The sequence below is a fragment of the Musca autumnalis genome, unplaced genomic scaffold, assembly GCF_047663935.1.
Source record: "Musca autumnalis isolate F117 unplaced genomic scaffold, ASM4766393v1 scaffold_4, whole genome shotgun sequence".
Lineage (NCBI taxonomy): Eukaryota > Metazoa > Arthropoda > Insecta > Diptera > Muscidae > Musca > Musca autumnalis.
Window position 1 is genome coordinate 1,290,770 of NW_027411977.1, and position 13,187 is coordinate 1,303,956.

Below are 13,187 nucleotides of genomic sequence, written 5' to 3' on the forward strand. Positions count from 1 at the left end.
TTGTGTGGCAAATTCATGTTTGGATGAAAAGTCGTGCCTTAAGCAATTTATGTAACATTTTTGTGTTTTTCCTTTGGGTTTGCACTCAACATTTCTTAATGACATTATCATCAGTCGCACATCATTTACCATCACTACTAACGTCAGCTTCATCGTTAGCAACAGCTGTAACCGTGGCTCTAACAGCTCCAGCCTGAGCATCGACACCAGCCACAGCAACACCACTTGAAGGTGCAATTGCTAGAGTAGCAATAAGAATGTCCGTCGGTCCGTTCCTTTGGCTGATTGGATGCGACGAGTCCCATTGTAAGGCAATTCAAAGAAAATAAGTTGGTTGTTTGCCTTAAATGGTAAACTTAAATGACCCTAAACTAATACCCAACTAACTCCGAACCATCATGGGGTACACATTAAAACAGACAGCATGAAAATGCCGCAAACAGGGTAACAAATTCAATTTCGTTTTCATAAAAGTTCCAGACATGCAATTTATACACCAAAAATGTTCAATGAAATATCATTTCTTGGCCATAGACCCAAATAGAAAACATGAATTGATGTCTGGTGATGGTTGGCTACAACGGCAGTGTCGCTGTTACCTCTGTGCCTGCGATATGTACATAGTACTGCATCCGCCAACAAAACGTGACAATTGTGACCCAATGGACCTCTTCCTTTTTGCAAACATGAACCACCGAAAAGGTACCATGGAACACCACCAAATTATAATGACTGTAAATGCGTTAAAATGAAAGTAATCGACGGCACATCTTGATGGAGAGACAAGAGAGCGGAAAACGTAGCGGAGCGGGGTTTATTCTCACACACATGTACACACTGTAGCGATTTGATTTTTTCTCCAGTAGTCTGAATGACGACTACCACAAACTGATGTTGTCTATAAACGAATGTGAAATTGAATTCTTTTGACTTTAAATGGCTAGAAAAATGTTGGCAATCGAATGCCTGTGTAGTGGCATAAAAATGTGGTCAATAATAAATTGGTGCACTGGGATTACCTTTTACTCAATTGGAATTCGACTATATGTGTAAGAGAGAGGGTGAGAATCACTAGACTGTAAGAATAAATTCAATCACTTTTTTAAGTAGATGTTTATTACAGAAGACTTAAGCAACAAGCGCGATTTAGTTGCAGATAGTTATTTTTTTGAAAGGGTAAACGAAAAAGGTTCAAGTATTGTACCATTGAACATTGATTTTATTGATTCTAACGTCGTGGACATCATGAAAACGTCAGAACATTGCGTTAACATAATTTGTATGCTTAAACATTCCAGGAGGGACAAGATAAACAACTTTCGTTCTTAGAAGTGCAGCTCGATTCTATCCTTATCTCGTCGATTCGAATGAAATGTGAAACATATGACGTTAACCTACCGCTCAAAAAATTGTGATCTTTTATTTCCGAAACTGGCATGGTAACCAGAAACCTTAAAAAATCTTATAATTAAGTTCATTAAAAAATAGTCTCCCAATTTCTTTATTATCCTGTGCATATCTCCACTGTATAAAGTTACTGTAGGGTGTATCCCTCTTGGTTTTCAGTTTTAAATAGTAATCTACTTAATCCAAAAAGTGACTCGAGATCAGAAGCCTGGAGTTTAAAACAGTAGACCCAATGGGTGGCCAGTAGTCACAGACCAATGCTTTCTCAACAATATGCCACAAGAGTTTAAGATTTATGTCTTAAGTATAAGATTTATTTCCTGAACGCATTTTACACTTGCACTTAAAACAGGTGTTTTGGGAATTTACGCCATTTATTTGACAGATATTGTATGGAATTAACAACTTAAATGATACATGTTTTATAAAACATGTTAAATGTAAAATGCCTTTTATGGTTAAACTAAAAAAGCGCATGCCTTACGATTTGTTATATTGATCATTTTGATTTTGAAAACACTTTTGTTTTTTAATTTCATAACTTAAAAAACGAATAGGGAACATTTATTTCAATTTAAGTGAGCACCACATTTATTTCGGTAAACATTAAAAGTTTCACTTTGGGTGTTTTTTGTACCATGGCCGGTTTTGTTTGGTAGCACGCATAGGAAACAAAATTAAAATTTGTGAGGTGTGCTAGTATGGTGCGCAACACTGTAGGGATTATAACAGCATAACAGTTTAATAACACAAGTTTCAAAGGTTGGATTTTAGCAAATATTCCTGTAATATTTTCAATTATATTCCGCTATAACCTTTACGGGTTAAACAGCTTGCAGAAACACTTACGCCTAAAGAAACAAAACTAAATTACACTTTATATCAAATAAATGAGTCTGTAATTAATGTACAAATCATGTTTGTTGTTTAAATCTTTTGTTTGCTATCATGATTGAATACATAATTGCCATAATCGTTCAATGTCTGTTTCTTGAATTACGTTAATTATTTACGCGTTACATGTAATATACATGCATATGTATGTATGCATATACATATGTGCGAATATATATCAGACTTCAGTTTATATGTATTGAGCAGCATTCAGAGTTTTTTTTTTGCATGTCCAATTTGCTAAAATTTGCTGCTTGTTTTACATGCTATTTAATGAATTTAATATATTCTTGAGTCTGTTATTCCCTTTATGGGATTTGTAATAATTATTTCGATGAGAAAAAAGATTTCAACTTTAATATTCACAACCGAAATAGTTGCCAGTGATCGTTTTGTCCACAATACGACACATTTCTTCGTAGGTACCAAAGCGTTTATTGCTATTTAAAATTAATTGTTTGGGCAATTTTCTATTGACACTGTTTCTCATTTGCATAAAAAAATTTCTAATAATCATAAATCTTAACAAGAAAGTGTGTTGTTGTCTTGTAGTTTGACTTTTGGTTAATTTGTTCGTACATTCATATGTACATACATACGTATGAACGTATCTATGAAGTTATATTCAATTGGAGGTTGAATCATAAATTTTGGCTTCAAACACAAAACAACTATATTTTCTATTCATAGATATCTGTGTTCACCGACTGATAGACATACCGATAGACAGACAGGTCGACGGGCAAGAATTGTTAATAAACTGGCATGGCACAATACAACTCTTCTTTGCCTCCACCAAGAACTTCGATTAGGTTTGGGGAACATAGAATAAAAAAAAAACTGCCTATCAAAACATAACTTGCACTTGTTTTGCAAAATCACGCAAATGACCTCATAAGCATGCGTAACACGTGAGATTGTCGTCGAACCGCTAGGGAATTTTAAGTACTTCCATTAAATTTAACTAAACGCATGCTGATGTGCTGCTCATCACGACGTCTGTGATGATGATGATAATAATAATGATGATGATCAATACTACATAATTGTCACCACTAGCACCGGTGTACACATGTATCGCCATATCGGTTGACTGCCTGGCCAACTGACTGTCTTCTTACACATTAACGTTAATGGACGCCTCGGTATAAGCGGACAAGTGTATGAATTGTCGTCAAAGTCACATACAATTTTCTGCTAAAAGGTGTTGGCATAACAATTGTTAGAAAATTATATTTAATTCTAAAATATATTTATATATAGATGTATATAAAAGGAGAATAATGTGTATATCAATCTATGATTGTTGTCATTGTGATTTTAAGGGAAGCAAGATGTGTTTTATATTTTCAGTACAGCATTTCTCAATCCCACAATAGAAAACGGTATAAAATCAATCAAGTAAACATGCCGGTTAACTTTTGAAATGAAAAAGTAAAATTGAACTGAAACCTTTGAAACTTTCGAATAAATAAACGTTTTTAATAACATATTAGGGCAACGACTCTCGTATTAAAACTGGCAATTTTGTTGAAGGGAAAAAGAAGTCGTCATACCAAATAGAAAACGGAAGCCCCCCTAATTGTGAGTAGGGATGTCGAACGGAACCGGTTTTCAAAAATCCCGGGATTCGGGATTTCCAAATTCCTAAACCCGGATTTCGGGACTGCGGGATTTGGCGGGACATGTCATCATAAAAGAATTTTAACTTAAACAAATTACAATTTTGATAGAAAATCTACATAATTAAAACAAGTAACATAAAATAATAGCGTAGAAAATTAAAATATCAAAAATATTCATCCTAAACAATTCACATATTTATGTAGCGAATTGCATGAAACGAATGGCCGCCAAAATGCTTACTTCAAATAATGTTTTAAGTAAAGCCACAAGGGTTTCCGATTTCGAGTGGTATTTTCAATGTACAGAATTAATTGATGCATCGGATCACTATTACGTAACGCTTAATCACACTTGTGTTCTCTTTAATTGATTTTATTTTTTTTTTTTTTTTTGGAAAACAATATTTTTTAATACTCTTCTTGAGTTTCCTGTAAGGAACTTTCTTTGAAACACATAATTTTGTAGAAAAATTTACGAATTCTTAGAATTTGTTTATTAAAATTTATTTAAAATGAAACTCTTTATGGCGTAATTGATAAATTATGTTTCTTCCAATCCAATTTCTTGAGGTTTATTGTACCATATTTGAATGGAAACCCATTTAAAGTAACTTGAAAAAGTCTCGGGACTCCAAAAAAGTCAAACCCGGGATTCGGGATTTGAGAAATCCCGAATTTCGGTATCGCCGTCCCTAATTGTGAGATCAAGCTCCTTGGTAAATAAAGTCAATATTTTCCCAACTAATAAATAAAATCTGTCTAAACAACGACGATAACGCCTGACTATTTTCAAGAATAAAATAATTTCCTCCACATTTAAATTGCCTAATATTCAATTAGCTGTTTGCCTCACTTTTTAAACCACCCCACATGTATGAGCAATACAAACAATACCAACTGTATGTAAGCAATTTTCTATGTTCTTTGTATTTATTAAGCATGCATTGTATCTGTTTTCAAAGGCTTCGTATTATTGTGACCATAAATGAACGGTATTTCGCGTTAAAAATAAATGACGTTTTACAATTTGAATATACAAAGTATGAATTTTAATATTTTTGTGTGGTAAAATGCGCACGCACAAATATTTCTTCTGCCTCCACCACGGAGGTATCAAACCATGGATTTCTTCACTGTGCCACCAGAACCAACAAAACGACCAACATTAACAGGGGGGCGAAAATATTTACTTCGCAGTTATTAGGGTTATTTGTTCTTTTATTCAATTTTTGAATTTTTTATTAAATTTGCCCGCACTAATGTCCGATAGCGCAACATGATTTGTATTCCAAGCATATGTCGGACAAACGATATTAATAAAATTTATTAAAAAGTTGTTTTCTTTCTTATTGTTATTAAAAGCTCTTTAAATTTGATGGGCATGTGACCTGTGTAAAAGAACGAATGGGTTTTTCTTTCGGTTGTACTCGCTCTTCTGCTGTTTCTGAGGAAATAGTGTGTTTGATTGAAGGAGCCAATCTGGATTTTGTAGAATATTTGTATAAAAATAATCAATGAGTAGAATAATTTTTGAATTTTTTACCAATTATAACTTCTACTAATATTATGCATTAATTTGTGAAGGAAAGTGTTGCAAAATCAGTGACGCTTTTGATTTTAGTATGCCAATCAATGCTAAAGCATAAATTCTCCAAACATAAGTGTCTCTTTGCGGTATCATTTGAATTTCCGAATATACTAAAGAGTCTTAGTGCTTTCATCCAAGACAGACAGCTGGTCACACAGCCAGTCGATCTGTCAGTCCATCAGGCAGGCAGGCTAGCAAAACGAGCCATTCAAATGCCTACAAATGAACACAATGTAATTATAATAAAAATCACATAAACATACGATTTGATATGTAAAATGAGTCAAAGGGGGGAAACAAACAAGAAAAAACATTTGAGGGGAGGCTGCGATTATAAACAGCATCGTTTTGAAGCGTAAGTGTTAAAAGTAACACTTAATTTTTTAAGACATGGCTGTTTGTTCATGTTTTGCTGGAGCTTATTAGACAAATGATACCGGTTTGAGTAACTGCCAATTTTGTCTCTAGATACCTGCGGTCTTTTTGGTTAGGTATTTGTGGCCGCACAAAATTTATGGTGATGGAAAGATAATTTAAAAATCAATTAAAAACGTATAGCATTTTAGTGGAAAATCTAGGAAATTATGATAAGTGTCATGTTTGGTCGTCGTGATTTAAACTAACCAGTTTCTGTTTTTTATATGCGATTGTCTTTACAGTCTCCCGAATTGGATTATCGGCATGAGCTGATGGGACGTTTGCACAAAATTGAACCAGATGTGGAATTGGAAGTATTGACAACAACAGCCACACCAACACACCATCATCATCATCACTTGCATCATCACCATCATCATCATAATCAGAATTTGAATCACCTGCCACAACAACAAGAAGAACAACAGCAGCAGCAGCAACAGCCATATCACACGCTGCACACTTACAACAATAGCAACCATCACTTTCAACAACAACAACAACAACAAATATCTAATAGCAATTCCAACGCCAACAATACTAGTAGTAACAGTAGCAGTAATAGTAACGGTGGTGTCAGTAACAATGGCAACAGCGCGACAACAGCGGACAGCAATCAGCTGAACGATCAGTGGAACTCCAGTGGCAACGGCAATCATGATCAGACATCTCCATATTCAGGGACTCCACATTCAACGGTGGGTTCCACAGCCACCACAACAATTTCAGTGCACACACCCACCGGTGTCTTGGAACAGCATCCCAGCAGTTCTCCTCAACATTCAGCCACAGTGACAGCAGCAACTGCTGTCTCGGCAACACCCGCCACAGCATTTAACTATGAAGCCAATAATCCTTACTACAGTACGGCTTCGACAAGCGATAAAGAATATTTATTTGGTAAGTTTTGCTTCTTCATATCTGTCAACGTTTATACCGTGAACTACCATGTGGTTACTTTATTACCCACCAAAATTACAAATACAAAATACAGAAGAATGACTGATTAACCTTAAATTTTAAAGGACAGTGTTGGATTGAGCAAATATGGTGTTAGATTTACAGTCTATGCTTAGAAGGTGACATATTGATCTGCTACTTTCTTGCAAAGGAAACGAATTAAAGGGCACATTATAGAGTAGCAGATAGACGAGTATAATTTTCCATGGCTTGTGTTTGTTCTTTCAAAGTTGAGTTTCTGTTGTAGTCATTTCGAAAGAAATACTCTGCGTAATTTAACGCTAATTTTCAAATTTTATGTTATTGACGTAAAGATGCTGTCAATTGCTTTCATACGAGTATAAATGCGTACATCTGAATATTTATGTGTTGTAAGGCTTAACAAATGTTATTTGTTTCGTTTAATAATGAGCGGTTGAATGTATTTGGCAGATTCAATAAGTGAATTTTGACACAGCAGTGAAATAAAGACATACGATATCCCAAGAACTCGTGAAATGAAATATTGAAATGAATAAATATTGAACTATATAAAAGGCTTACGAAATAAATGATTTGAAAGGGTATAAAGATTTGTAAAATACAATGGTATATTATCGATAATTTGAGTTCCTTGATAGGCAGTCTTCTACATGCTACAAAATAAAGGCCAAAGCAGCAACAGCAGTTAGAAAATCTGGCTATTAGAAATATCTTAAATATGGTAATAACCGGAATCGACATGATACATGTTGGTAATTAAATATGTTGTCCATCCATCTAAACCCGTTTGAATTCAAGATAGATTTAGAACCATTTAGACCAAAAATAATAAATTTCCCAAAAAATAATAATTTTGATGTTTTACAAACGGAATGTCATACGCGATATGTTCTTCACACCAAGAATCAATAAATGGTACATACGAGGATAGTGTTTGACAATTACAGGCGGTTATTTTCTACATATTTCTTTCAGTCAGCATCTAAAGAGTAAGCAACTCTTAAGTAAATTGTCTTTTCTTTCGAATTATTTTTAGATACCAAAACTAAGGAGGCTCCGTGCAATATCTATCCCAACATCGATGATCCATATGGTCGTCCTGCCTTGTGGGAAGAAATAGCTAGCTCAATACAAAATATCGATCCTGATAATGCTCCGATTCTAGGCTCAACTGCGGCAAATGCCCAACAAGCACCAAACCAGCTGACTAGTGTTTCACATGAACGCCACCATAACCATCATCAACATTCCAGTACTCCCACTACACCATCTACCACTATCGGGGGCAATATCCTGTTACCACAAGTTAAAATAGAAGCAATTGATGACACTTTACTCGAAACGTTGTCCACACCAGTGCTCAGTCCTTTGGATATTAAAAAAGAGAATGTTTCACATAGTCTGACAGTTCAACAACAGCATGCGACAACACCCACTCAACACTACTACCAGCAGCACGGGTATGGCAGCACAATGTCATCGGAACATCAACAACCTCTGCAGCATCAACAACAGTTGCACCATTTACAGCAATCACAACATTTATACCAGCATCATCCCAGTCTGGCGGATGATGCACAGCATCACTTAGTCAGCATCTTTCCCAGTACACATCACCAGCCTCAGCAACAACATCAACAACCGCCAACCCAACAGCAAAGTGCTCTGCTCCACAGCAATAGCAATAGTCCAAATCAATCGAATCGATGCAGCAGTACGGCGAGTAGTCACAATGCCGAAATAGGTGTTGGTGGTAACAGTAACAGTGAGCTAAACCCCAATCTCCTCTCGTTGAATGGAAACCCCGATCACATAGCTCCATATCAACCGCAATACGGTCACAGTTACCTAAATGATGGTCTAAGTATATCGGCTCAACATCATCCTCACAGCCATCTGCATCAGCAACAATCCAGTCTCCACCACCAGCACCAACATCCTCATCAAACCCACCATAATTATCCGCCGACTCAGCACCATCATAACCATCAGCAGCAGGGTTCGCACAACGCCCCGACAGCATTGCAAAATATTAAAGGTCTCCATAGCAATAACCACCACAGTAGCAACAACAACAACGGCATTAGTAATAATTATTCCGGCACAAACACGGCATACCCATGGCACAGCAGCCAGGTGAGTTGTAATTGCAATTTACCAATGCGATAAAATTACATTCTACTTGTCATATTTACATGCATAAATATGTATTGGCCCTGATTAAGTGGCTACTTCTCTCTGTAACGGATCTGAATTTCTTTTAATGATTTATTTTACAGCCTTTTCATGGCAAATACCAAATACCAGCTCCTCCACCGCCAACACCTCACAGCGCCATGCAAAATCTTCAGTTATGTCCACCTGCTTCTGTACCTGTAACACAATCACAAACCGGCAACAGCAGTAGCTCCAATAGCAATACTCGGCATATGTTCGTACCACCTCTAACACCTCCTAGTTCTGATCCCGGAAGTCCGGGTAGCTCAATGGCGGCCGCGGCACATGCTGCTGCCAACCAACAACAAGCGCGACGTAGTACACCTCCTCCGCCTTATCAGCAGCTACAGCAGCAGCAACAGCAGGGTCACCCACTTTCCTCCATTTGTCCCCAGATTGTAAATCTACATTCTGGTTCTACGTCGACACCAAATGCAGGTCATCTTTTGAGTCCAGGTCGCACACTAACTGCACTTGGTCAAAGTAATGGCACGACACCATCGTCGGCCAGTGCTAATACGACCAATCACTCAGGTACGACAAATGCGTCTCAGAGTAATACAGCGCCAAGAGGCGGTAATTCATCGTCAACAACACCTGCTCATTTGGCCAATCTGATAGTGCCAACGGTGCGAACGGTGCGCTATAATCGCCGTAACAATCCAGAATTGGAAAAACGGCGAATACATCACTGTGATTATGTGGGTAAGTGTAAAAAAATAAAACAGAAAATATATTTTTTATTTTATGGAACTAGCATGGCAAATGTCTTTAAATAAATAAGTCCTTAGAGGACGAATTTGTTGTCATTGATAATGAAAATATTTAATGTCAGGGAAACATCTTGAAATAAATTATATGAAATCTTGTTTTTGTGGAAGAATTCTCCACAAAAACAAGATTTCATATAATTTCATATGCATAACTATTTAACGTTGCAATTTTTGTTCCATAATTATCAATAATTGACAGGAGCATTCATTTTGCTCCAGTCATGTCAGTCATGACTCCTCTTTTGATGTTCGCTGCTTCACTCAAAAATGTTTATAGAGTGCTCTATATTCAGCTCTTGTCGGCTTAGCGTGGGAAATTACATGTTGTTGTTTATGCCTTAATAGAACCCAGATTGGATTCACTCTTTCGTATTATTGTCAGGTTGAAACTTGGCTTTTATTGCTTGTTTGGTGTGTGTGTGTTTTTTTTTTTCAATTTTCACAGCAAATATTATTTATGTTGAAGCCGTACATAACTCTGACCATAATGCGATACTAATTAATACATTTTTGCCATATTTGTTCGGCATTAAATAATTAATTATTATGTTGTGCAAAGCACGCACTTGGTGGCGTTGGCCATAAAAGGTTGCAGAAACGACAACACTACAAAAGCCGCAAACCAACTACAGCAACAACAACAAAACAAATGTGCCGCTCCGTTAGCCGTTCTGTGTTAAGTAATTACCACTTAAATGATAATTGATTAAATGTTTAGGCGAAAAAATGTCACACGCTAAAGACACAGCCTCCAAAAGTAGAATCGCCGAAATGAATTGGAAAACCCCATTTCAGGCGACAAAACAAAAGAACAACAACAACAAAAACTAAATGCATAAGTTTACAATAAATCTTGAGGTGATCATGCTGGCAAGAGTTATAGTTTTACACCCACCCAGTGCTGCTCTCGTTTAAGTGTTAAGTTTTTCTCCGTTTTGCAACACTTTGAAATGTAGATTGGTGGTGGTGGCTGGTCCCACCGCTCTGCTCCGCCGCCTTGTAACTACTTATTTGCTGGTTTGTTTCATTTGTCACATGTTATGTTTCCAAAATCTGCCTGTCCTGCTGTCTGTTCGTTCTTCATTGTTTTGTGTGTTCGGTGTGGTGTTGTCATTTTTGCTCGTGTTGCATGTTTATGTGTGTCCAATCAGTGCCTTAGATCACCTAGTTTTGGCCGTTTGTTTGTCTCGTTGTTTTGATGTGGCAACAAGTTGAGAGGCAAAAAAGAATACGTACATACATGCATGCTTATGTGCAGCTTACACCTCTGATGTCGACTGTTCACAGGAGAGACAATCGAATGGGGTGACCAGAAAAAGTGGATTTTCTGCATTAATGTCATGTTATACAACTTACGGTCTTACGGTGGGACATCGACTACGTCTAGGAAACGGCGACTACTCGATGAGACTCAACTTAAGAGACATCCATAGTTTTTCAATGGTTTCTTGACAAAATTGTGCATGTTACACATGACAGCAACACAGCATACAATGTCAAAATTGTTTTTGCTCTACGCCAGGATTTTAAAGCCAATGATTGTTGTAATATTGTGTATGTGTGTGTTTGTATATCGTTTTCATTTTTTTAATTCAATTAGATAAGCTAAGCAGGTTCAATGGAAAATTTATTTGAAAGATGCAAATTTAGAAAATTAGTTGTCTCACTTTAAACAAATTTTGTTATTTTAGTTTCGTTTTATTATACCCTCCACCATATGGAGGGTATAATTAAATTTGTCATTCCGTTTGTAACACATCGAAATATTCGTCGGAGACCCTATAAAGTATATATATTATTGATCAGCATAAAATTCTATGTCGATTTGACCATGTCCGTCTGTCCGTCCGTCCGTCAGTCCGTCCGTCTGTCTGTCTGTTGAAATCAAGATACAGCTCGCAATTTTAAAGATAGAGAGTCCATATTTGGTACAAAAGCTTTTATTACTTGCAGGATGGTTGGTATTGAAAATGGGATATATCGGTCCACGTTTTGATATAGCCCCCATAGAACGGTACCTCCGATTTTCGGTATTTTTAGGGTTTTACCTTCATTATCCTATCAAAATGGCTGAAATTTGGTACGTAGTTTTCTTTTGGGGTATAAAACTTTCCCCCAGAATTTTGTCTGTATCGGTCCACACCTTCATATAGCCCCCATAGAACGGTACCTCCCGATTTTCGTTATTTTTAAGGTTTTAGCTTCATTATCCTACCAAAATGGCTGAAATTTGGTTAGTAGTCTTCTTTTGGGGTATAAAACTTTCCCCCAGAATTTTGTCGGTATCGGTCCACACCTTCATATAGCCCCCATAGAACGGTACCTCCCGATTTTCGGTATTTTGAAGGTTTTAGCTTCATTATCCTACCAAAATGGCTGAAATTTTGTACGTAGTCTTCTTTAGGGGTATCAAACTTTGCCCCAGAATTTTGTCGGTATCGGTTCACACCTTCATATAGACCCCATAGAACGGTACCTCCCGATTTTAGGTATTTTTAAGGTTTTAGCTTCATTATCCTACCAAAATGGCTGAAATTTGGTACTTAGTCTACGTTGGTGGTATAAAACTTTCCCCCAGAACTTTGTCGGTATCGGTCCATGCCTTCATATAGCCCCCATAGAACGGTACCTCCCGATTTTCGGTATTTTGAACGTTGTGGCCTCAATATTGCACCGAAATGGCTGAAATTTGGTATTTAGACTTCGTTGGGGGTACTCAAACTTCCCCTTTAAATTTGTCGGTATAGGTCCAGGCCTTCATATAGCCCCCATCGGGAGGTACCTGATTTTTTTGAAGGTTGTGTCTTCAATATTCCACCAAAATGGCTGAAATTTAGTATTTAGTCTTCAATGTGATATAAAACTGTTCGCCAGAAATATGTCTGTACAGGTCCACGCTTTCATATTGCCCCATTTCTGACTAAAATTCATCGGTATAGGTCCACGTTTCGATATAGCCCCCATAGAAAGGTACTTCCCGATTTTCGTGATACTGAAAATTGTGACGTCAATATCCAACCGAAATGGCTGAAATTCGTTATTTCGTCTTCCAAGAGTTATAAAATATTCCGGAAGAGTATTATCTGTATAGGTCCACGTCTTTCTAAATCCCCATAGAAGCGTACTTCTTGATTTTCGGTATTTTTTAAGTTTTAGCCACGTTCTCTTACCGAAATATAGGAAATTTTGTATTTAGTCTTCTTTGAGTCTAAAAACTTTCCGTCAGAAATTTGTCGGTATAGATCGACGTTTTGAAATAGCCCCCATAGAATGGTGCCTCACATTGTTTTACCGAAATTGCTGAAATTTAGTATTAACTCTTCT

The 13,187-nt window shown here is 36.8% G+C and overlaps 1 protein-coding gene across 1 annotated transcript in view; it reads left to right on the forward strand.

Moving 5' to 3' along the window:
• Window positions 1-13,187, forward strand: part of dar1 (dendritic arbor reduction 1) — an 81,841-nt gene that overhangs the window by 46,828 nt on the left and 21,826 nt on the right. Inside the window, exons 2-4 of the mRNA XM_073987313.1 lie at window positions 6,174-6,831; window positions 7,910-9,009; window positions 9,153-9,795. Coding sequence (XP_073843414.1) covers window positions 6,174-6,831; window positions 7,910-9,009; window positions 9,153-9,795 — 2,401 coding nt within the window. The remainder of the gene's footprint in view (window positions 1-6,173; window positions 6,832-7,909; window positions 9,010-9,152; window positions 9,796-13,187) is intronic.